Here is a 27,532-nt window from a genome sequence, read left to right as displayed (position 1 = left end):
TTCAAAGTGTCGAGTTAGCTGAACAGTACCAACCAGAAGGTCCAAATGAGAGAAGTTTGACATGGAGGCAGACAAAAATGTAGGTTCCCCAGTGTTGAGGCAACGAAGATCCACTTGGTGGAAGAGGTCAATCGATAGGGAGCCTCGCGGAGAAGGACGTGGAGATCCCCAAAGCAGGTGGTGGGCACTGAAGTCCCCAACCAGCAAATTGGGGGACGGGGGGAGGGGGGGGGGGGGGGGGGAGCTGACCAAGGAGATGAAGGAGATCGGCTGTTGCCATTGGTGTGAACAATGGAATGTATACGGTACAAAGGGAGAAGGTGTATCCAGAAGGGAAAGACATACAGTGACAGCTTGGAAGGAACTGTTTTAAGGGGATTGCGGGATAATGGACAGTATCATGGAGAAGAATCATAAGTCCCCCGTGTGCCAGAGTGCCATCAACAGAGGGCAGATCAAACCGGACTGATTGCAAATGAGGGAAGACAAAGCGATCATGAGGATGTAGCTTTGTTTCCTGAAGACAAGACAACCGGAGAGTAGGATCATAAGATAATTGACAATTCATCCTGACATGAGTGAATTCTGTGGATAATCCAATGGATAATCAACATAGGGCAGATAGAAAAGGGACAAATCTCACCACGGTTGCCGTCAACTCAACGACCACTGAGAGATGGTGGCTGATAGCGTGGAACAGCATTCAGCCAAAGGCAGAAGATCCTGAGCCATAGGTTGCTTGGGGGCAGCTCCTGCCACCAGTGATCGGCTGGTGGATTGGCCGCCAGCAGTGCATCTCGGCAACCTGGAAGACGGCTGAGGGTGGCTACTGCTGGGAGGCACTGTAGATGAGACACGCCGTGGTGGAGGAGGAGAGGGACTTTGTTTTTTTTTTTTAGCCTTCTTGGAAGTAGGATGGTGAGAGGAGGGAGGAATCGATGGTTGGGAGGTCGGAGTATGTAAAAAATCTTTGCGAGTAGGCTCTTTCTTGGAAGCCAGAGTGTCCGATTTTGGGGCCCGTGATTTAGCAGGAGTCGATGAAGGGTGAGCCTGAGAGTGAGCAGGCGATAGTGGGGAGGATGAACGGGTGATCTTTCGGTTGGCCGATCTGACAACCGTAGCGCTAAAGGTGAGATCGCAAGTCTGTGTGGCTACCTCCTCAGCAGGCCGAGGAGATGCAAGGTCAGTGCTATATTTACCTGCTGGGAGCACAGTGGGCTTTCTACTGGCAAATAACTTACAAGCAGCAAATATGGACACCTTTTCCTTCACTCTGATTTCCTGAATAATTTGTTCATCTTTGAAAATGGGGCAATCACTAGAAGCAGCAGCGTGGTCGCCCATACAGTTGATGCAACGAGGGGATGGAGGTGGACAATCACCCTCATGGGCATCCCTGCCACATGTAACGCATTTGACCAGATTGAAACATGACTGGCTGGTATGATTAAACCGCTGACACTGATGGCAATGCAAGGGTTGGGGATGTAAGGGCGAACTGAAATGATCTCATATTCTGCTTTAAGTAGTATTATGTACACAAGGTATAAAAGAGCAGCGGAACTGTCATTTGCACTCAGGTGTTCAATGTGATTATGGCCACACACTGGGAATTAACACACTTTGGAATGGTAGTTGGAGCAAGATGCATGGGACACTCCATTTCGGAAATCATTAGGGAATTCAATAATCCAAGATTCACAGCATCATGAGCATCCTTAGAATATCAAATTTCAGCCATTATCTCTCATGATGGACAATGCAGAGGCTGACAGCCTCTACTTAATGTTTGAGAACAGTGGCATTTGTGTAGAGTTTTCAGTGCTAACAAACAAACAGCACTACACAAAATGAACACAGAAATCAATGTGGAAAGAAGGATGAACATATCTGTTATAACAATGATGCAAAATTTGCTATTAATGGACTATGGCACCAGACGACTGTTATGAGTGCCTTTGTTAACATCACAATACTGTCTGCAGCACCTATCCTGGGCTTGTGACCATATGAGTTGGACCCTAGAAGACTGCAAAACCATGGCCTGGTCAAATGAGTTGCAGTTTTAGTTGGTAAGAGCTGATGATAGGGTTCAAATATGGTGCAGATCCCATGAAGCCATGGACCCATGTTGTCAACAAGGCACTGTGCTAGCTGGTTGTGGCTCCATAATGGTAGGGGCTGTGTTTTCATGGAATGGGCTAGGTCCTCTGGTCCAACTGAAACAATCACTGATCATTTGCAGCCACTCATGGTCCTCATGTTTCCAAACAACAATGGAATTTTTATGGATCACAATGCATCATGTTGCTGGCCCACAATTGTTCGCAATTCATTTGAAAAACATTCTGGACAATTTGAGCGAATGATTTGGACACCCATATCAACTGACACTAATCCCATTGAACATTTATGGGACATAATCGAGAGGTCAGTTCATGTACAAAATCCTGTACTGTCAACACTTTAGCAATTATGAATGGCTATAGCACCAGCACGGCTCAATATTTCTGCACGATTTGCAACGACTTGTTGAGTCCATGCTACAGTGAGTTGATGCATTACACCAGGCAAAAGGAGGTGTGGAACAATAGTAGGAGGTATCCTATGACTTTTGTCACCTCACTGTAGTATCAGTAAACTGCAGGAGTTTCCACCAAAAGCTCCCAGAACTACTTTTGCTTGTGAACAGCAATTATGCCTACATAGTACTTGGGGCAGAAAGCTACCTGAAGTCAGATGTTAGTAGCAATGAAATTCTAAATTCTGACTGCAATGTATATCACAAAGATAAGAAGAACATCAGTGGTGAAATTGCGTTTATAGCTGTAAATAACATCTAACAGGGCCAGTAAAGATTCCAAATTTGAAATAATTAGTATGAAGATAAGTGTTACAGGTAGACCAACCATGGTAATCATCCACTTTAATAAAAATCTTGCCTCAGGAATGGTGGTGGTGGATTGTTTGATGAAAAACTTCAAGAATATTGTACGTACATTTCCTGGTTTTGCTATAGTATTGGGGGAGGTTATAACTTACCAGATGCAGGAATGTGTGTGAAATTGTTCTAAATACCTTATCTGAAAATTACCTTGATTAGTTTATCAGAGAGCTGACTCACGAAGATAACATTTTAGATCTCCAAACAAGGCCGAACTTTTTGACTCAGTTAACACAGAATTGGGAATCTATGATTATAACAATACAGCTATAAATAGGAATGTAAAGAAATGTATCAAGATTATTTCTGCTTAGCAAGTGTGACAAGAGGCGGACATCACATTACCTGAATGGCCGACAAGAAATATTTATCTCTGGGACTGAAAATGTTGAGTATGAATGGATAAAGTTAATGAGCAATCAATATACAATACACCTTACACAGGTATGCTATGTGCGACACAAAGTTGTGAGGGTCGAGAAAAGCTTGCCATGGTTTGATAGACACATTATTAAGTTGCTCCAAAGGCAAAGAGAACTTCACTGTTGTTTTAAACTTGGCTGAAGTCTCATTGACAAACAAAAACTGAACAATACCAAAATTAGCATAAAGAGGGTCATGCATTAAGTGTTCAACCTACGTGAAAGTAAAATTCTATCTACCAATTTGACGAAAAATCCTTAGAAGTTTTGGTCCTACATTTCATCAGTAAACAGATGTTATCCATCTGTCCAGATACACTGTGAGTCCCCTTTTAAACTGCCACAGCAACATCAATGTAGGTGACCACAGGACAGGAAAATAAACTGAAATCACTCAACAGAAGGGGTCAATTGGACCTGATAGGATATCTATACATTTGTATACAGGATGAGTCAGCAGGGAAGATGCATGATTTGAGGGGTGATATTTTTAGTGATTCTGAACAAAAAAAGTAATATGAACTCATCTCCTATTCTTAACAGTTTCTGAGGAAACAAATGATAACAATTGGGAACAAGATAAATGCAGGTGATAGTAAATGAAACACTGTGATCTAATGTTTTGTTTAATTGTGTACACTTCCTCACAAAACATGTTCAAAAAGTCCACTGTCAGCTGCAATGCATTTTGCAGCCATTGTAGACAGCTGCTGTGTTGCTGATGTGAGCTTATTCATATGGTCCTTACTTGAGTACATGCATGTAAAATACAAGGTAGAATTTCCTCCTTTAAGTCCACTGTGCACTTGTAGACTTTACTCTTAAGCCAAACCAACAAACAGTAATGTAATGCCAAGAAATGACACCACGGCGACCAATCCAATGCTCAGGATACGTTTCAGTGAGGTCCTCTGTCACTGGCACTACAGAATGCACAAGCGAAGTGTGCATTGAAATGGTCAGTAAAGACAACACTAAGCAGCCTAATGCCACTTTGATTGTATTCACATGTGAGTGCTGATGACGAAGAACATGTGATTGATGGCCGTGATTTTCAAACAGCTGTATGTATGATACGGTTAAGAAAAGTGCATACGTTCATTTGAAGTTTTTTGTTCGAACTTACTCCTCTTCAAGCAGCACTGTACCGTAGATCACTAACGGAGCGAAGCATTTCTAGTGATTAGAAAATTGTAGAAATTATACATTTTCCAGAAGGGTTGTTGGACAGATGAACAAAACTATAGGCCTATATCACTGATGTTACTACTATTTGGAAGTCTGAACATGTTTCATGCTCGCATATTACATTTCTGTAGGCCAAAATCTCTATAGGAATCAACACTGATTCCATAAACAACAATCACATGAAACCCAATTGGTTTTACCTGTCCATGACAGCAGTTGACACTGGAATCCAGGTTACTGACATGAGCTGCATCCTCAGGAAAGTGTTTGATACATTTTTGAATTTTTGTCTAATGAACAAAATATAAGTCTACAGAATATCAGACCAGCTTTGTGATTGAACTGAAGAGTTCCTAGCAAACAGAACATGAAACAGAATACAGCATGTCATTCTTAATGCAGAGAGTGACCTTCAGACGAAAAAGTACTTCAGGTGTACTGCAAAGGGAGTGTTCAGGACTAATATTTTTCACAATGTACACACGTGACATAACACATAATATTGGAAGTTCCATGAAGCTTTTTGCAAATGACATTATTATAGGGAGAGAAGTTGCATCCACAAGAAAATTGTAGTGAAATGCAAAAAGGCCTTCAGAGGACCACATGACTTCAGGCAGAAATTGGCAACTGACCATCAACACAAATGCAACATATTGCACATCAATAGGCAGAAAGACCCATTATTGTGTGATTGCACAATTGCATGACAAACACTGGAAGCAGTCACACCCATGAAATATCTGGGAGTATGTGCAAAGAGGGATCTAAAGCGGAATGATGACATATAATTAATCGCAGGTAAGGCAGGTGCCAGAGAGATTCAATGGAAGGACCCACAGGAACTGTAGTCCACCCATGAAGGAGGTAGCTTACAAGAACCTTGTTTGACCAATACTTTAATATTGCTTGTGGGTCTTGGATCCATACTAGATATGATTGATACAGGAACCAGAGAAGATCAAAAGAAAAGTAACATGTTATGTCACAGGTTCATTTAGCAAGTGCAAAAGTGTCAAAGAGATGCTCATCATGCTACAAGTGGCAGACACAAAGTGGTTTACTGTTAGAGGGGTCAACTAATATACTGTTTCTTCCTACATGTATCTCACAAAAAGACACTGGCAGTATAACAGAGAGATTTGAGTTCAAAGTACCCTCTGCAAAACATTTTAACGGCTTATGGAATATAGATGAACTTGATATACATGAAATGTATTCGCAGTTGCAAATACGCACAACCATCAGCTGTATAATGGAATGACTAGACTGAAAATTTGTGCCAGATCGGGACTCGAACCCCGATTTCCAGCTTATCACATGTGGTCGCCTTGCCATTTGGCTACCTGAATGTGAATCACGGCCAGACCCAAACTTCCATGTCATCGAACATGTTTCTAACAACCTGTGCTCATACATCCATTATGTATATTCATGTACAGGGGAGACATTTTACTAAGAAGTCACTTGCTCGGTGTTGGAAGATAAATACAATATTGTAGTGCCTGTGTTATTCCGAATTATGACGCAAAGTTCCTTCAGATCTGTACGTATGGTAAAGCAACCGCTCATGATAAGTGGAAAACCCAGGTTCAAGGCCTGGCCGAGCACAAATTTTCATTGTCGTCATTTCATTATACTGCTGATGGTAGTCCATATTCGCAACTGCAAAAACACTTCATGTATTCCATGATGGCTGTAGTCGCCAGAGTGCCTGTTCCTTTGGAAATGTATGTCCAAAGGAACCTGGCATTGTAATTCAGAATAGCACAGGCACTGCTATATTGTAGATGTAGATGAAAATGTGTTATTAACTAACAAATTTCTAGGCATCCTCTCAGAAGGACTTCTAAAAGACATTTCAGGTAAAGTTGCTTGTGAATACCACCTGATGGACTATGTGAATAGTTGTATCTCTACTCAAGAGTTTGCCTGAGCAAAATTAATACAAAAGTGATGCACAGCATATGTTCCAGAGCTTTTTCCACTAACAGTTCTATAGATCCGCTTGAGATTTAGTTTTTGAAACAATTTATTTTCGACAGAGTTGCATAGTCTCCATTGTCTGAGATATTCATTACTGAAGCATGTTCATAATGGTAACAGAAGACTGGCAAGTTATGACCTGAGGTCATTTCAGAGAGCCCTTGTGTACAGAACTTGACACTAATCATTGCTGGTTGAGTCGCCCTTGATGACCATTTAGCACTGTCCATGGGGACACATTTAGCTTACCTGACATTGCAGACACAGCAAGCAAGAGACCCAATCATTATTTTGGTGAGTTAACACTCATGTACTGAAAGCAGTTTCAATATTAGTAATATTGAATCTAGCAAATACACTGATTAAGAACATCTCTTATGTGTAATTAAGTCATTCTCCAATAAATGCTAAGACTGAAAGGTTAGCACAAGAACTTTCTTGATTGTTAAAATCAGTTTTTAGCAATAATGAGAATGGTCCTAAAAGCTGGTTACCTCACAACACCAAATTGTTGTCACTAACATTTACATATAGTGTCTACTACACAGTTACACAACTATCATGCAATCTCCACAGGGTATCAATAATATAGGTTTCATACCAAAGCCAAAAATACTTGTTATTGCTCCTTCCTCAGTGCCTTCTCCCCCCTCTTCAAACAAAGAAACACAAACACACTTCCTTTTCCAATTATTTGCAACATATATCTACAAAGATTAATAATGTTTTATGTAATCACATTTTCCTAAGACTTTACATAGAAAGCTGTAACACAATATTAAATGGCGTAGAAATTGCTGCATGTGTCAGAATACAATCAGGTAACATCCTACACATTAAGTGGGCTGAAATAATTCAAATTGCTTTCTTACCTTTGGCACAAATATAAGAGCCATACTCAAGAAGCAACAGAATATTACAGCAAGAGCAACAAATGCAAAACTAGCATCTTGTTGTGATGCTATGACCATTGTAACAGGAGCAGTAATAAGACACAACACCACAACATTGTAAATAGACATTCCCACATAACGAGAGTCATTTATCTGTTTCACTTTGATGCTTCGTGTCTCATATGCCAAAAACAGTCCAAAAACCAGTACTAGGCCTTTGTAACCGTACATCACACCTGTGGAAACAAACATACATATTAATATGTATAGGAAGTCACAACTGAAAATACGAAGACATTTATAAAAAGTAAGTTTTAAAGACTAAGAATATTTTGCAGCAAACAAATCATTTTAGTCATGCATTGTGCCAGTGACTTCCATTGTTGGTTCAGACTCAGGACAAGATAAATCATTTTTCAGCCTGGCAGCGAAAGTTTCTGATTGTTTATATCCAAAATCCACTTGTTTTTCATTGTAGCTGCCCACTTTTACCAACATTTTCCAGTGAGTAGAGTAGAGAGAAATTCGTGAAGGCCTCCAAAATACCTGTCTAAAGCAGCTATAACCTCCTCTTTTGATTTAAAATGTTTCTTGGTCACAAATTTCTTTAACAGATGAAAGTCACTGGAAGAACAATTTGGAGATTAGGTAGATATTCCAACAGTTCTTATTTCATATCCCTCACTTTTCACAGTGCCTTAGCACCTCTGTGTGTAGGTAGTTTGTTCTGATGAAAGATGACTATTTTGCAAAGCAGGTCTCCCCTCACACAGTTTTTCACATAAGTGCTCTAAAGGAAAGAAATGAATAATATACACAGACCATTAGCTTGGACTGGACATATATAGGGACAGTAATCAGCCAAACATCTTACAAGATTTAAGGAAACTTTGGGAAATCCATAGAAGGATGGCCAGATTGGCATTTGAGTCTGCTTCTCCCACATGCCTGTTCAGTGCCTTAACCAATGTGCCACCTCAGAGAACAGTTGCTACAGAAGACTTGCTATACATACCAGTTAGTAGCTAAGCACTGTTAATTATTAAGAGTGATACTTTTTGCAACCCAAAAAATGCTGCCTATATACTTTCTTTGTCATTTGTATTGCAATGCTACTGGCTTCCACCCACCTGCTTTGACAGCTGTGTTGTTCCTGAATACAAAGGTGGAGCCAGGTCTCAATCACCATAACAAATTGGCACTTCAAATCAGTAGTACACTCTTTAAAATAGTCCAAACACCACAGAAAAGTGAAGTTTCTGCTTTAGCTTTTGGACAGCGCTCAACGGATGATGCATCCATCTTGAGAAAGCTTTTCCACAATTAATTCTTCTTTATTGAAATAATTAGCAACCAGTTGCACAAAACAAATTTTATTTCCTTAACTATTTTCAGTTACATAGTGCCCTTCTTTAGAAGGTTATAACTTTCACATTATTTGCAAGTATCAAAAATAAGATGCATGCAGCATACTTCTGTGGTCATGTGGCTATAATGCCTGCACAAAAATGACATAAGGAAGCCAAACAACAAGTGCAGACATTACAATGTTTCATCATGTCATTTTTTGTACAGGCACTATGAACCACATAACCACAGCCATATGCTGCATACATCTTATTTTTGACACTCGCAAATAATGTGATAATTAAAACCTTTGGGAGAAGGGCACTAAGTCCCTAAGCCCATTAAGGAAATAAAATTTCTTTTGTGCAACCTGTTGTTGATTATTTCCATAAATACACCTACAGTTGCTGAAGATGAATAAAATACTAAAATTAATTCTTTGTACAAAATGTCACTCTCTCTTCCTTCTTATATGCCAATAATATGAGCCATTTCATACAGCTTTGCCTATTATACAATATCACATTGTGCAGTTACTATATGGGTCAATTTGTTGTTTTAGTTTAGGGACAGAGTTCATGTGGATTATATCTGATAGCACAACAGCCACAATTGAATGCACCTGGCCATTTCTTAACTGCCAAAAACGAACATACATACTCCATATAAACCTTCATAAACTTAAGTGAACTACACATGATAGGACTGCTTTAAAAAGCTGTATATATACATCATCTATCCAAATAGTTCCAAGACTGATTTTATTCCTGGCATATATGTGATGTCAGCACAGTAACTATATCGACAGCTTGAACTAACAACAATAAATAACTGATATGTATTCAATCAGTCAATTGTGAACAGGTAGTGTTAAGTAGTGGGCATGCAGCTGTAGTATTTCAACACTGTTGTGTCACAAACAGCAATGGAGCAACATGGAGACTACACAGAGCATCTGAAGCATTAAAACCATCACCTTAAGTTTTCTGTACTTTTTAAATGTAGCTTCAAAACTTTTTTGGACCGACAGGGTAAACATATTGTACATATCAATTTGAAAATGACCTGCATCATTGCACAGTACGTACCAAGATAACAAAATGAAATTTAATTGATATCAACGCAATCTCTATGCCAAGTTGAAAAAATTGTACCCTGTCCTTGTATAAGCTATTTTACAGATAGAGATACTCTGTGATTTTTAAGTATCCCCAAATTATAAAGTATATTGCAGCAATCACATAGTCACTGATTTTAGGTTAATATCACAAACACTTATTGAATATTAGGACATTTCACAGACCTGATTATGCCATCTCTTCATGAAGGATGGTTCATGAGAAGCCGGTTATTTCTTTTTACATATCTGAAGTTTTATTTATTTTGCTGATATGCACACGAAATCCAAAGTAGTACAATAAAATATGTACTAAGAATTGGGGAACTGATTTCACCTGCTGCATTTCAACAAACTGCAAAAGTTTTACCTCAAACACTTATACAGGTGCATGACACGATGCACTGAGCTCTTGTTTTCATTCAAACACATAACAAAAACTAAATTAAAATGTAGAGCAGCCACGAGTCACATGTAACTTTTCTTTATTTTACATGTTACACTCGATAAACACGAGCATCTGCAGAACTGTGGAAATACGTGTTACACCACCATACAATAAAATCAACATGACAATTTACACTACATGGCTGAGGACCACTCGTTACAAATATGAGCCTGTGTAAAAAACTGCCATCGCACATAAAATGGAGTAAGTTGGTTGTGTACAGTTAACATAAACTCTGTGTTCAGGTGCATTCCATTTCTTGCTGAGTGGGTCAATGTCATATCAATATGGACTTTCATTGAAACTACCTCATGAAACCTTATGTAAAGCTATATAATACAAAAACAACACTAATATCACTAAACTATGGCAAATACCTGCTGCTTTTTTGGGCATGCACACACACAAGTCTAAAAAATGTGTGTGGTTATTAAAACAATTTTAAAGGGCTTGAGTAAAATTAAAATTATAACTGCCAATTTTACATGGGTAACACACATCATGTGTACAGCAGGTTATTAATGGCATTAAAACTGACCTATATTAACACAGATGAAACATACCATTCATACGTAATGGCACGATTCCTCTTACATCTACAACTATTAGACTTCAGTATACAGATAAGGTGATTACAGCATGCACATTTATTTACAAAGCACATATTTGGTACATATATGTATTTACTCACACCCATGAAGGTAACAAATATAAAATTGCACAGAAAATGGTTCAAATGGCTCTGAGCACTATGGGACTTAACATCTGAGGTCATCAGTCTCCTAGAACTTGGAACTACTTAAACCTAACTAACCTAAGGTCATCACACACATCCATGCCCGAGGCAGGATTCGAACCTGCGACCGTAGCAGTCGCGCGGACCCGGAGTAAAGCGCATAGAACCGCTTAGCCACCGTGGCCGGCAAAATTGCACAGAAATTACACACTTAAACCATACGGCAATTGGGAAGACCATTCGTATTGGCTCACCTGACGTCATAAATATGGTAAGAGTTAGCACTTTCAAGGGTATGAATAAACTTTTAATTTTCATTACAGGTTAACTTTTAAATTAATATAAAAAGAAAATAAAATTGACTTTTTTTCCAGACACTGATTTATGTATGTCAATTTGTAAATGCTTGTTAAAATCATTAAAAACCACCTATTACTAAGTTTATGAGCTTCCATAAATCGAAACATAGTGAAATTATTCATCTAAAGATTACAATTTATTAAGATGGAAAAACAAAAAAAAAATCCATTTATGGTGCATGAAATTTTCACAATTAAGCAAGACGGCAGATACACCATTCATGTTGGCAGTGATAACAGTGCAGGGGTCGTAATGATTCACCACTTTTATTGGCATGAGGGCACATATCTAAAATTAATCACTATTGTAACATGACATAGTACAATAGTGGTTAATTTTAGATATGTGCACTCACATCCATAAAAGTGGTGATTCATTACCACTCCTGCCCTGTTATCACTGCCAACCTGAATGGTGCATCTGCCATCTTCCTTAATTGTGAAAATTTCATGTAGCATAATCGGAAAAAAATTGTTTTTCCATCTTAATAAATTGTAATGTTTAGGTGAATAATCTCACTATGTCTCAACGTCTGCAGACATACACATTTAGTTGTAGGTGGTTTTTAATGAATATTTACAAGTACGGCAGATGGAAGTCAATGTGTGAAAAAATGACAATTTCAATCTCTTTTTTATGTTAATTTAAGAGGTATTTACGAGTATTTATGAATCTTATAAATGTGCTCATGCCCTTAAAAGCTGCGACTCTTTACCATCTTCATGACATCAGCTGAGCCAACATGAACGGTCTTCCTAATTGCCATGTGTTTTCAATACTAACATTTCACACAATTTCAAGTTTGTTACCTTCATAGGTGTAATCAAGTACATATATGTACGAGATATGTGCATTGTAAATAAATATGTATGTTGTAAACACTTTCCTCTCCATATACCGAGCTCTAATAGTTTTAGGTGTAACAAGAATTGTGCCACCACACATGAATGGTATGATACAACTGCGTTAATATAGGTCAATTTTAATGCTGTTAATAACCTCTTATATACACAGCATATGCATTACACCTTAAAAGTGGCAATTATAATTTTAATTTCTAATTTCACTATGTCCCTTATAATTATTTTAATAACTGGGTGCGTTTTTAGACATGTAAGTGTGAATGCCCAAAAAAGTGGTGGAATTTTGCCATAGTTTAGCAATATTATTTTTTTTTACTGCACAGGATTTACATAAAGCTTCATGAGGTGGTTTCCATGAAAGCACATAGTGACAGGGCTTTGACTCGCTCAACAACAAATGGAATGTTTTGCTGTTTAATCTTACAATGCGCCTGACTGCAGGGTTTAAGTTAACTGTACACAATCAACTTACTCCATTTTATGTGGGATGGCAGTGCTGTATGCAGGCTGATATTTGTAAAGAGTGGCCTTCAGCCATGTAATGTATGTTATCAGGTTATAAGTTGAATGTATCAGCTTATCTTATTGTATGGTGGTGTAACACATTGTATTTCCGCAGTTCTGAAGATCTTAAATTTGGTTGAGTGAAACATGTAAAATAAAGAAAAATGTACATGCAACTCTGAAATGGTTGCTGTTCCCCTGCAGACAAATGCTTGCACTTCCTACAAAATACAAACTGACCAAAACACTACAGTCCTCCTTTAACAGTAATGAGTATATATTCAGATAATGTCAGTGTGAACATTTATGTGAAAATGGACAGTAAGATCCTTACTATGTAGTGACCATTACTAAAGATATATTAATTATACTGTTACTAATATTATTCACAAATAGCTTATTTCTTTCTTGTGAAATTCAAATAAATCACTACACATGTGGCTTCTTTAAAGCCAAAATACATTTGTTGTTGTATTCCCAACATGTTTATCATCTAATTACATAGTTGCCTGTCATCATCAAAATTTCTTGCACATCTGAATACATTAAGGACTAAATTGAATTCTAGAACAAAGTCGGAAAATTTTGTTCTTTCACAAAATTCTAACCTGTTTGAAACAGCGGTAATGCAATATGCAAATTTTTTCACAATTCAAACACGATTAATGCTCTGCAGTCATACTTTACTACAGAACTAGGTCTATGTCATTTATGAAAAGTATTATGCAAAAATTGAAAGAGGCAAATTTAGCCAGATCTTCAAGAAACACATAGTCATGCCCATTTATTGTCCAGGACCAGAATTCTGACAGCTGCTACAACCAACATTAGATTACGGAAGATTCCAACTTCTTTATACATACAAAATACCACATGACTACACACATGGCACATACATGAGAGGAAACAATGGCACTATGGTGATGAAGACAGATTAGTATTGTCAGAATCAACAGCACACTCAGCTTGCAGCAAAGGACAGGAGTACAAGTTGGGGCTTAATGCATATTGTGAAGTGCTAAAAATATACTTTTTGTGCAGATCATGTGCTATGGCAGAGATGTCACACGGAAATAGAACAATGGTTTTGCGATACCACATTTTAAAGACTTTTGTGTTCAAATCTGACATGATACAGTTGCAACAGCTACGTACACTACTCACATATACAGGGTGTTACAAAAAGGTACGGCCAAACTTTCAGGAAACATTCCTCACACACAAAGAAAGAAAATATGTTATGTGGACATGTGTAAGGAAATGCTTAGTTTCCATGTTAGGGCTCATTTTAGTTTCGCCAGTATGTACTGTACTTCCTCTATTCACCGCCAATTGGCCCAATTGAAGGAATGTAATGTTGACGATTGTAATGTTGTGCGATTGTGCAATCACATCATCAACACAGATTTTCTGTGAACGTTTGGGCAGGCATTGTTGGTAATGTCTTGATTGGGTCCCATGTTCTTCCACCTATGCTCAATGGAGCACATTATCATGATTTCATACTGGATACTCTACCTGTGCTGCTAGAACATGTGCCTTTGCAAGTACGACACAACATGTGGTTCGTGCACGATGGAGCTCCTGCACATTTCAGTCGAAGTGTTTGTATGCTTCTCAACAACAGATTCGGTGACCGATGGATTGGTAGAGGTGGACCAATTCCATGGCCTCCATGCCCTCCTGACCTCAACCCTCTTGACTTTCATTTATGGGGTCATTTGAAAGCTCTTGTCTATGCACCCCCGGTACCAAATGTAGAGACTCTTCATGCTCGTATTGTGGACGGCTGTGATACAATACGCCATTCTCCAGAGCTGCATCAGCGCATCAGGGATTCCATGCGATGGAGGGTGGATGCACGTATCCTCACTAACGGAGGACATTCTGAAAATTTCCTGTAACAAAGTGTTTGAAGTCATGCTGGTACATTCTGTTGCTGTGTGTTTCCATTCCATGATTAATGTGATTTGAAGAGAAGTAATAAAATGAACTTTAACATGGAAAGTAAGCATTTCCGGACACATGTCCGCATAACATCTTTTCTTTCTTTGTGTGTGAGGAATGTTTCCTGAAAGTTTGGCCGTACCTTTTAGTAACACCCTGTATACTTTGCACTATACACTGTAGATCATAAAGATTAGCAGCAGTGATATTCTTTCATATTTAAATTTTACACAGTGTACAGAAATTCACTGAACCGACTTCTAATAAGCTTGTAACGTCAACTGGGGAAGTAAACTCTTTTTTTCATATGTCTGTTTCTCTCATCGAGCCTAAACTAACACCTTGACGGGCTGCAGCACATGAAGTACAGTGAGCATGTGAAGTGTGGCTTGTAAGGACACATTAAACAATAAGAACAATGGTGACAAGGTTTGTCACGAAGCAGATGTCAGCATGTATGCTTGTGGTTTAACCACTTAACTGCTGCGATATTTTATATCTGTCCTTGCTACTTTATTTCAGTTATATACAGGACAAAAATAAAATTACTGTATCTCCTAACTTATTTTACAAAACTGACAAAGACACTTTAGCTTGTAGCTGCTGAAAATTTGTGCATCCAGATTGAATCCTTTTCGCTGAAGTCCACCTCATCACATCAATTTATAGTAATTCTTTATTTAAATAGAACCCACCAAACATGTAAACTTTCATGCTTTGACAAATGGTACCCAAAATTTATGCTGTTAAGCTTTGTAAATGTTGAATGTAGCAAACCTGCTGAGGATAGAGTCTACAGTAAATCACAAGTTATGAACTTAATATTGGCTAAACATTAAATCTTAAGAGGATCTACACAAATGTAAAGTCACCACCCTAAAGCTGAATTTATTTTGAAAATACAGTTCATAATCCAATTAACAGAAATGTTCGCAATAATGCATTGTGTTTTTGATGCATCTATTTTTTTAAATTTTTTTCCGATACAATGTGGCAGGTGGTATATATTGATGTAGGGGTGGCACGACTTTAATGAACCTCTGATACACTACGTACAATGCTCTTCTATTTGTGTCTTATGTTTTTGCAGCAGAAAACTACAATGTGTGGTATTTTTAATCATTTTTCCTCAGTACACAGATAGTCACAGTTTTGCTGTGCTGCAATGCAGATGGTTCAAAGAAGCTTCCACCTCTTAAAACTGGGAAGTTTAAAAACCACACTGCCTAAAAAATATAAAAAAGTTACCCTTAAAGTACATAGTAAATTCTAATTCCTGGATGACTGAAAATTTTTGGAGACTTCATCATCCAATTAGGTTTCCAAATGGGCAAAAAATAGACAAATAATTCTATTTGTTGTCCAAATTTTGATATGCTGAGAAATGTAAAAGTACAAGGGTGGTTTAAAAAGTTCTCAGAACGGAATAGCAAAAAAAGTGATTACATCACTGAAAATTTTTATTCTTGAATGTAGTCTCCTTGTAGATTAATGCACTTGGTCCAACGATATTCCAGTGCCTTCATCCCACCTCGGAAATGTATTTCCTACAGGCCTGCAAAATAGTTCCAACTCTGGCTATCTGTTCTTCACTTGAAGTGAATCTTCATCCACCAACAATAATTTTTAGTTTTGGGAAGAGATGGAAGTCTGATGGAGTCATATCAGGTGAATAAGGTGGGCGTGACAACAATTCATACCTTAGTTCATGTAATTTAGCCATGGTGATGATAACTGTGTGCGGGCGCACATTGTCTTGATGGTGGCACCAATCTTGCAGATAATTTTTTTCATTTCTAATTCTTCAGTTAAAATGTGATATACCCTTTCAGATGCAGTACATTGTATGGTGTCTGTTCCCTTAATTGACTCTGATGATGGTATTTTCAAAATGTGCCATTAAAAAGCATGGTCACAAAAATACCTGTGGCTATTTTACTATTATCAGAGAGTCCATAATAGCTATTCCCATACTCCTATCTACCACCTCATTACATTTGGATTACTTACCACTCCTGTCCAGAAAACTTGGTATTGCATTTTACTTTTCTTTTACATTACAGTACGTGAAGTGAAGAACATGCTTTTGAAATTGCCATCTCTTGAGTGCTGACATATTGTGTAATTTACAGTCTTTGGCAGAATAGTGTCCCTGAGCTGTTCTGCATGAGAAATATGTTTTTAGCCCTGCATGAGATTCTTTTCACCTCTCCTCAGTGCTTATCCCTATTGCCAACTCTGTACCAGCCAAACCCACTTTGTTTACTCACTACATAATACGTTTAAAGACCTTTCCCTGCAAAATATTCAAAATTCCTGAAGTACTGGATTATAAAGTACAAACAGGCAAAGAAGCTATAAATCAAAGTTGGTGTGAGAATTTCATTCTTCTCCTCCAGGTAGCAATTTTACCAACACTAATACCATCAACTGACATAACCAAATTGCAAATTCATAAACAAAAAAGAAATAAATTTCAAAATTTTATCTCAAATAATAAACTCATTAGGGAAAAAAGTGGATTTTGGCACTAGTAATACTCTAGAGTACGTAATTGAAAAGCCTACTCCTTTTGTTAGGTTGGGTTGTTTGGGGAAGGAGACCAGACAGTGTGGTCATCGGTCTCATCGGATTAGGGAAGGAAGTCAGCCATGCTCTTTCAGAGGAACCATCCCGGCATTTGCCTAGAGTGATTTGGGGAAATCACGGAAAACCTAAATCAGGATGGCCGGACGCCTACTGCTTTTGTTGTTGCTGTACGAGGTAATTGACACATTCCCAACACACTACTGTCCAAATTATTCCTAAAAACACACAGTTTTGAGTATTCTTTCAGTTTGTGTTCACCTCACAAATAGCAGAAATTTACAGCCTACATGGTGAAATTAACTGAAAACTGCCAGATTATCACATCTCAGATATTTGTTTTCCACCTGCAGCCAATCGCTGTATAGCATGGTGACATCACACTTATGTAGTGGTTTCTAGCATATAAAATGATAACATAGCAAGCTTAGTTGGTGGCTTGTTCCAAAGTATGGCTGATATGATCAGTGTATAGCAAATGAAGTGACCGTGACTTCCACTTAGGTTTAATTTAAGCCCTTCACTAACCTGCATTATTTTTACTTACAATAATTCTGCTCAGAGCCTGCCTAAAGAATCCAGTATGTATCATGACTCTTATGACTGCAGCCAATGTAGGCAACTCTTTTTACTATGTGCACCACCACAATTAACAGGATGTGTTCAGTGAACAGTTGTGTGATGCCTTGTTTGTCTTTGTAGCATTTCTCTATGGTGTTTAATTTGTTGTGATGACAGACAGATTTTTATAAATGTAACGAACTGCTGGGACAGAGAAACACTGAAATCACAGCAGGCTTAAATTTATTTCATATTCATTGGTATAAATAAGTACCACATGTGAAGGAAAACTTGTTTGTATATATGTGCTTTCACAAAACCTGCTGTGTTTACACAACAGCAAGCAATGAGGTCAAAGTGCAAATGGCATGATTGGCAATACGGCAGAATGCTCCACTTTGACCACTCAGCAAAATGAAAAGTTTACAAACAAAACACTAGAGTTCATTGCATTTGCTTCACCAGAGTAAGCTGCACTGCCATTGACTACTGAAGGAAAATGACCACCCTCACATGTTACATTCCAACATCTTTCACTGAACATCGCAATTTTTAATTTAACTCATCATGTTTACCAATTTTTGCTTTTTTTCTGGATGAGAACAAAGGAAAGATTTCTCAACAATGCATGTTTTGATGTATAATTTGTGGCTATATCATGTTGAACAATAGCTCGATTACTTTTTACCCATATACCAAGTTCAATTTTTTTAATGAGTGTTTCCATACAGATTTTATACAATGTACTGGAGAGGATTGCAATTTTTAATCATATCTTCCAATTACATATGTTTTTGCTCATTTATGGTGGTTTTAACATTTTCTTTGATTCTGTATTTTCCTCAATTTTGCATGTTTTAAGTATTGATCACACAAAACATAAAACAGAAGTTTCACTGTGAATTTGAAAAGGGATACTTTTACATAAGTAGCAAATTTTGTTTCTGTGAATGTTATTTCGTAGATGCCAGTCTCTTGCTGAAGTATCAACAGGAAAGGCACATGAAGACAGACTTAATAGGGTTTGGAAATTAAAGATATATATAAGCACAACTGCATATTTTCTCCATTTTAAGGAGGAGGAGGAGGAGGAGGAGGAGGAGGAGGAAGAGATTAGTGTTTAACGTCCCGTCGCCAACGAGGTCATTAGAGACGGAGTGCAAGCTCGGGTTAAGGAAGGACGGGGAAAGAAATTGGCCATGCCCTTTCAAAGGAACCATCCCAGCATTTGCCTGAAAGGATTTAGGGAAATCACGGAAAACCTAAATCAGGATGGCCGGAGACGGGATTGAACCGTCGTCCTCCCGAATGCGAGTCCAGTGTGCTAACCACTGCGCCATCTCGCTCGGCCCATTTTACGGTACTTAACTATTGGTACTTGACGAACATCTGAATAATTATCCTTACTTGTTAATATATCTTACATTCTACACAACTTTTATTTTCATGTAACCTATGATTTAAGTTATTAACCCATTTTTTAGTACAACAACATCACAAATAAAGATGTTAATTCAGTATTCTAGTGTGCACACAAGCTAGGACAGAGTTAGAAAGAAAAGCAAAAATTGGATGCTACTGTCTATGAGTACAATCACTGATAGATCAAAACCCTGAAACACTTCTAGTGAGCTGCTAAAGCACTTTTGGCGTGAAAAATGAATGTGGTCCGTAACAGTGTATTTTATAAGAGTCCACTTGTGATAACTAATTTGGATTTGATCTTTAATATCAGCAAATGGGTCTTTTTCTGGCTCATTTTTAATTTCTATCCCAGTACTGTACCATCATGTGTATCATGAATACAGATAATTGCAACACTCAAAAGAATGTAAATAAGTTGCATGAAACTGTAAACTGCATAGCTAAAATAAACAGAATCTACTCTCAGTAATATTCCAGATCATATTTATGTAAGAACAGAAATAAGTCAACAATTCATTTGAAGGGTTGTTATTATTTAAAATTTAAATTTAAATATAAAGGTCATGGTCATACAAACAGCTGTACCTAATTGCAAATACAATAAATCTGTATTACTGATTCCTGGGCATTCATGTTAACACCAATCTTGATTAAAATACTTGCTATAACCTGACTGTATTATATGTTAATATACAAATAGAAATAAGATGTTAGATCCAGGGTGTATACACGGACAAGGAAAAGAAATTCCTGGATCTTTCCCGGATCTCCCGGTTAAAAATTCATTTTCTCCCGGGTGAAAATACACTTTTTCTGTGTTAAATGACAGTACACTTTCCCTCGAAACTTTAAAACGTATCCTTTGAATGGATATGGTTTTATATAGCACTGTAGAATTTCCCGGAACTTTAGAAAACGAAACTCAGGGCGAAAAAACAAGTTTTGGAAAGATCTTTGATGTGCTGCAACATGTACGCTATATATTTTCGTATTACGAAAGTATAAATTCGAATTCCACCAACAGGAAAATTTAATGGTTTAAATTAATATACATACAGTTGCTACAAGAAAAGTAAAGCTTTCGCATATAATATTTGTCTCAAAGATTAATAAGCTACAAGAGAAGCTAACCTTTCACATGTAATGTTGATTTGTTTAGCGCATGTTACACTTTTAAGATACATCACACAAATACACCAGTAAAATTTTTAATACCAACATAAATCTCTGATCTTCTGGGCAAGAAGTTCTTCTAAATGGCTCTTCATCAAAGAGTTGATTTTTAAAAGAGATTTAGGAAATTCATTGTACATTCTCGCACATAGTTCATCTTACGAAAAAGGAAATTTACTTTGAAAATAACGCTTTTCGAACAACAATTCGCAATAGTTTCCCACGACTTGTTAGAAACAGATTCATTTCAGCAGTTGCCAGGCAGCATCAGATAAGAGACGTCACTGTGCTTACACAGCAATAGTGACGTAGGAAGCCAGTATGTTCGTACGTGTAAAACATTAAAAGATCTTACATATTATCATAAAAGAAACAAGACGTCAGATGATACTCCAAGAGCATTGGAATTTCGTGACCTCTACTAAAATTCATAGTTCACCTTACATTTCACATTCATATATCCAGATTCCCAATGACGTAGGCCTCGACCTGATATGAAACTTTTCAGTGTGGTTTTCGGGACGTAAATTTTCTTTGAGTACCAGTACTGTATTATCTCATGTTTGGTTCTTTGTTATGGCATAATGCCATACGTGCTAGAAGATGAAAACGTGCACTTGAAATGCAGCGAACGGTTGAACCTAGCCAATAGTGTGGAATTAAACACTTTGTTTCAAATAAATTCACTGCCTCAGCAGGAAAGCCTAATAAAAGCCAAATATCTTTAGCAAACTGACAAAAATAACTTTATTGTTCTGCAAGACGATTAATGCTTGACAGTCAGAAAGGTGGAAATAAAATAAAACCTGAAACTAGTAACATATTTTAGCCTTCCGTAATAACGTGAATATATTTTAATTCACTTGATAGCTCCCAGCCACAGAAATCTGTCTTGTTTTCATTTGATGTGAGAGCAGTAAAGGAAGAGGAAACAGAAAAATCACTAAATGTAAACACAGGTCACATGGAGGCTACCCCCTCTCGCACTATAACTCAGACTGCTCTGTGCATCAGAACGTAAAAAAAAAAAAAAAAAAGAAGAGAAAAAAAAGAGAGAGAGATCATTGTGTAGCGTACATCTTTCTGAAGAGTTTGATACATAAAACATATATCTTCGAGGAAATGTAAGACACGTTATTTGCTCTTAAGTGTGCAGTGCAGTGCCACGCCTCTTCAAACAACATTCTTATAGCGCACATCACTATATTTCGCTCTGTGGAACTCTAACATGTATATTTTGTAATGTATGCAATCAAACTATTTCAGGACAGTGGAAATCAATATGTCCTGTAGTGCCTATCCTGCTCCCAGTCGGACAGTTTGACATTCTGCCCAACCCCTCACAATAAATACTGGGTAGGGTTATTTGCAACCAGGAGAACAAGTACTCTTCAGAAAATCTGGAGTCTTTATTGCCTATTAGCTAATAACTTGCTCTTCTGTGCAACATAAAATTAAATATAGGATACCTACAACCAGTAAAGACAGGAGGCAGGCAAGACAGTACACATTTCTTCAATCCTTTGGTCCTAGCGAATTTTCTAATCTTGCTACAGCTTTACATGGTGTTCTTTCCTTTCTGCAAAAGAACTATTACCTTATCAAAGTTCATCAAATGTTTTGCTACGCGAAAAATGGAAATGTCGTCGTCTAAGTCTGAAAAATCTGTTAATACAATTAGTACCCAAGACTGGTGTGGTTTCTTGATCTGATTATGTCTATTTTGTCACTGTGTGCCTGATAAAACAAAACAGGCCTTTCTAATATTGCAGCAATTGTAGCACACCCCAAATAAGCGACACTGTTTTGGCAATAATTATCATTTTTATAATACGACAAAATAATTCACCAAGTACCAATACGAAATACCTATTTGGCCTACTACAAGCAAAAAGCTTTACGTTAGGAAATAGTTTCACATTTCATTCATGTGCTCCAGTTTCTCATGTACGAGACCAAAAAATTGAATGAAATTTTACTATAAATTTGGAATCCTCATATTCTTCCATAGTTTGTGTGATGTTCCTTCTTCTCCTTCCTCATTCTAACAAACAGTCTTATCATCACTAATTCTGTAACTATTCCTACCACTGTCAAAACTCATTCTCCGGTTAACTTTACTACCCCTGCCACAATCACCGGTTTAGTTATCCACAGATTATTCTCTGGCTAGTTGTTATTACGAGTTCGTACAATGCGCTTGCCGCGCTACTTCCAGAATGGGACTTAAATGGCTGCTAGCCGGCAACTGCAACTGGCCGTGTCTAGCGATCTGGCCAAAAATTTTCTGTCAAAATTTCACTTTCTTGGATACACCGAGAAGATAATACGTAATCTTTCTTACCTGTTATTCCTGTTAGCCATTTTTTCCACCCTGGTAGTCTGAATCTATGGATTTAGCTAGTAATTATAACAACGCTGGACATTCGCAAACCAAATGAACCACATAAACAAGCAGCAGTTGGCATTCTCCGGTTCAGTTTTATTCCGCTCAGCTCGTAAAGCCATGTCCCGTTTTGTCTGCAGGAAAGTTTGTTCCTAGATGTGACGACGATTCTCCTGGGAGAGGCATCACGTACAATATGCACGCATTCCAAAATCAACTTATAATTCATTCAGAAATCAACTTAGAATGTGTTCAAATACCAGCAGGGATGCATTTCAAAATAATATGAATTATCGATAGACTGACGTGCGCTGGATGCTAGGTCCATTGTGAAACAAGGATTTTTTCCTCAAGAATATGAATTGACCCCCCCACCCCACAAAACTGTCGCCCGGTTCAGATACCCTGGTTTCCCCCCCCCCCCCTAGATCCGGGCCTGCTGCACACGCGTGAATCTGACAGCTTGGGCACGCCAGTAAAATTTTTCTGGGTTCCATGTAGCTGGTTGCTGCTACTGCTACTTACACAGCCAACAGCCACATTTACATAGCCAGAATTGGGAAAATGTACTAAAAGGTCTTTGACACATTCTGCTGTTGGCAGACACTTGTACGAGCACTTTGTTATTTTATATGGTACATTTCCTTTGCAATTTAAGTTTTATTTTCGTTTTTTTATCTTGTTCATGTTTTAACGCTGCAGTAGTATTTCGCAGTAGCGGTATGCAGTAATATCCTTTAGTTAGAGTATCGGTTCTTACCAGTCAAAATAACAAAAAATTAACTGAAAACTTGATCAACGAAAAATTCTCGGAATTCTAAAAAATTCCCGGGTTTTTCCCGGTTGAAAAATTCCTGGGTTATTCCCGGATCTCCTGGTTGTCCCGGGTCGTAGACACCCTGTAGATCACTTGAAGTTTGTTCTCATACTAATTCATTCATTTACTTACTTACTTATTTATTTATTTATTTTATTTTGTGCTCTCATGTTATCACCAGTCTGACCAAAATATCTGCCCTTATTTCGACTTTAATGCATGTAAAAAAGAACAAATTACATCTATGTGCAAAATAGGCCTATGCCATACTTTTTTGTCAACATATTTGTTACAAGCAACAGTTGTATAGCACATGCTGGATGCCGGCAAAGTTTCACTGTAAGAGTGAAAATTAATACAGATTGTGTAAAAGTGCGTGAAGTGACACCAACTGGCCATCAAAATGGAAGCAGACAGATGAACACTAATGAAAAAAGCCACCCATAATACTGCAGTAAGTATAAAACTAAATTTACATCCATATCGACCGATTAAAAAAAGTCATGGTGATACGTTAAAGCATGTTCCATCTTCTTGTCACAGAGCCAGCATGTAGCATTATCCTAGAAATAATGATGTATCCTCAAGAAACCATCTGAAGGTGAACCTGAAAAGGTTCGAAAATCGGTTCATGGAATAAAACATAATTATTCAAAAAATTGACTGGTTGCAATTTTATTTAACTTATTTACACTCAATTAAGAGTCATGGGTTCTAAAATATCCCTAATGGATAAGCTTAACCCAAAATAATGCCTGGGTGTATGCAACCTCAAAGGTTGTCTCCAGGAGTGTATCAGCAATAATTGATTAAGAACTGCAGAAAAATTATGCACACAAACTGTATACATGTTAGAACCACTGAGGTGGAGATATGAAAGCAAGTGTAAACGCACAGTTATGGAAAACTAATCCTTATGTAGACACAAATGGAAACATATTTGATGTAGGATGGAAGGCAGATTAACGTTTAACATCCTGTTCGTCATGAGGTCATTAGATTCGAAAGAACAATCCTCTTGTTTTCCTTAAGTGGAAATCATGAAAAGCCTAAATCCAGATGGCAGTATGGGGATTTGAAGAGATAAGGTAACGTGGCCTAATTAGTCTCTGCACACATGAAAACATGTCAGTGGTGGGGAATGAGTATTGTGAGAAACCATACAATGAGATACAACTAACTTGCTAACAAGGAACCATTCATCCACCAGCAACTGATGCAGTAACCTACATCTCAGTAATGTTCTTTCATTTCTCCACTACACCATCCTGCAGGGCAACATTTAACTTTCATAAAATAATGAAACAATCTACTGTTCTCCATTTTTGTATCAATGGTTTGCAGAATACTCCATGAACATGAGAGTGCTCACGTCACAACAGAATTCTGTTGATAGGGTGTATATGCAAATAAGGAAAACAAATTCCCAGGGTTCTTTCCAGATTTCCCCATTAAAAAATACACTTTCTCCCCAGTGAAAATACAGTTTTCTGTGTTAAGTGGCAGCATACTTTCCCTTGGGATCATAAAACTTATCAATTCCTTTGAATGGTTAAGGTTTTATACACCATTGTAGAACCTCCTGCCACTTAATTCCACCAAACACAGAATATTAGTTTCCGAAGCACTGAAATCGAGATCACAATGCGCTTTTGAAAGTAAATCATATGTCACATCACGTGATCTCACCAGCCGATGATAGAAGATATTCATCACATTTAAATGGGACTCCCAAAACCAAATTTCATAAACCAATCTCCCAATACTGCTTCTGGGTTGTCATGTAGACATTTCAAAATAGATTCTGGAAAGCCTCTTCTGGTTGCTCGTTTTCCAGTTCTGCAATTTATTTTCGCTGCCATGAAAAGCAGCTGGTATTGAAACATGCTTGGACTGTCAGGTTTTGGCTTGTTTTTAAAAATCTGGGCTAATATTGATAGAGTGGCTTTTTGTACAGTGAAGGATAAGTAGATATGCCGTTGTTAACTGAGCTAGCAAATCTGCTTCAGACCTTGACATGTAAACACAACAGCGAAAAACAGCTTCCAAAATTCAGTTTTCGCCTTTCGGAAGATGTGTCACATGTAAACATAGTGAGTCAGAGCACAGGATATATAGCAGCATCACTTAAGTAGCATGAACAAACAAATAGGAAAAGTTAATGATTTAAATTAACATACATAGAGTAGCTACAAGGAAAGCGAAGATTTCACATATAATATTAGTCTATTTTGTATGTGGTTACACTTCGATACGTCACACAAATGTGCTAGTAAAATTTTAAGTAATGATGTAAATGTCTGGTCTTCTGGGTTCGAAATTCTTCTAAGTGGCTGGCTCTCAAAGTGTTAAGCTTTAAATGAAAATCAAACACTCTGTGATTTAAGAAATTCAAAGCGCGTTTGCAACTGTAACATAACTCACATTGCGTAAAATGAAATTTACTTTGAAAGTAAGGCTTTTCAAATGACCAATTGCAATATTTTCCCGCAACTTGTTAGAATTCGTTTCAGCAGTTATTAGAGAGTGCCAGAAAGCAGCATTACTGTGTCTACGTGGCTATGATGATGTAGGTAGCTCATATGTTCTCACGTATATGGCATTAAGAGATCTTATATTATGTCATAAACAAAACAACACAGCAGAACATACTCCTAAAGCATCAGAATTTCATAAACCTTACTAACATCCATAATTAGACTTAAAGAGCACATTGATATGTCCACATTCACAAAGAAGTAGGCCCCAAGCTGATATTAACTTTTCAGAGTGGTTTTCGGAACGCAAATTTTCGTGAAATACCAGTATTGTATTCTCTCATGTTTAGTTCTTTATTGTGGCTTAATGCCATACGTCCCAAAAAGTAACAATGTGCACTTGAAATTCTGTATACAGTTGATACTAGCCAACAGTGTTTCAAATAAACTGACCACCTGTGGGAAAAGAAAGCGAAATTATTTTTGTAAATCGACAAAAATAACTTCATTATTCTGCAAGGCAATTAATACCGTACTGCCAAAAACCTGGAAACAAAATAAAATCAGAAAACTGAAACTAATAACATATTTTAGCCTTCCATAATTGTGTTGATATTTTAATTCACTTTATAGCTTCCAGCCATAGAAATCCATTTTGTTCTTGAAAGCTGTAGACCATGAGGAAACAGCAAAATCACTAAACTTAAACAACGTTCCCATGGAGACTACCCCTCATCCCACTACAACTCCGACTACTCTGCACATGTGCGAATCTGGCAGCTTGGGTGCGCCAGAAAAATGTTTCCAGGTACCATCTGGCTGCTTGTTGTTATTGCTGATACAGCTCGTGTCTAGTTACCTGGGATACAGCTTACAGATGCACTTCAAGTAGCCAGAAGCAGGAGAAGGTACTGCTCATACGTGACTCAACTGCGCATGCCCACAAGCCTGCTGGCAACTGCTCAAATGAACACAATGTTAACCATTGTGACGTCACTCCCATCGGGAGCAGTTTGTTGTTATGAAGTATTGCATAGTCTTCATCCAAAAACCTTTAACACATTTTGCTGTAGACAGATGCTTGTGTGTGCACTGTGTTTTGTTGCTGTAAATGCGGCATTTTCTTTGCAACTTAAGTTTTATTTATTTTTTTCCCTGTTTATGTTTTATTGCTGCAGTATTATATTGCAGTAATGGGCTAAAGTAAAATTCTTTGTTAGAGTATCAGTTCTTATGAGTAAAAACTACAGAAATTTAAATGAAAACTAAAAAAAACGAAAAATTCCCAGGTTTTTCCCAGTTTTCTCCTGAAGTTTCTGGTTGTCCTGGAGCATATACACCCTGCATTAAGC

The 27,532-nt window shown here is 37.6% G+C and overlaps 1 protein-coding gene and 1 non-coding gene across 4 annotated transcripts in view; both read right to left on the bottom strand.

The window, feature by feature from the left end:
* Positions 1–27,532, bottom strand: part of LOC126299108 (gamma-aminobutyric acid type B receptor subunit 1) — a 489,230-nt gene that overhangs the window by 401,651 nt on the left and 60,047 nt on the right. For all 3 annotated transcript variants that reach the window (XM_049990784.1, XM_049990785.1, XM_049990786.1), the window contains exon 14: positions 7,413–7,669. In XM_049990784.1, coding sequence (XP_049846741.1) covers positions 7,413–7,669 — 257 coding nt within the window. The remainder of the gene's footprint in view (positions 1–7,412; positions 7,670–27,532) is intronic.
* On the bottom strand, positions 19,176–19,253 carry Trnaa-cgc (transfer RNA alanine (anticodon CGC)). The gene has a single exon. It is a non-coding gene; the product is annotated as a tRNA-Ala (tRNA).

This window comes from Schistocerca gregaria, chromosome X, assembly GCF_023897955.1.
Source record: "Schistocerca gregaria isolate iqSchGreg1 chromosome X, iqSchGreg1.2, whole genome shotgun sequence".
NCBI classification, from domain to species: domain Eukaryota; kingdom Metazoa; phylum Arthropoda; class Insecta; order Orthoptera; family Acrididae; genus Schistocerca; species Schistocerca gregaria.
The sequence above is the reverse complement of the archived record's forward strand: the minus strand, read 5'-3'. Positions and strand labels throughout refer to the sequence as shown.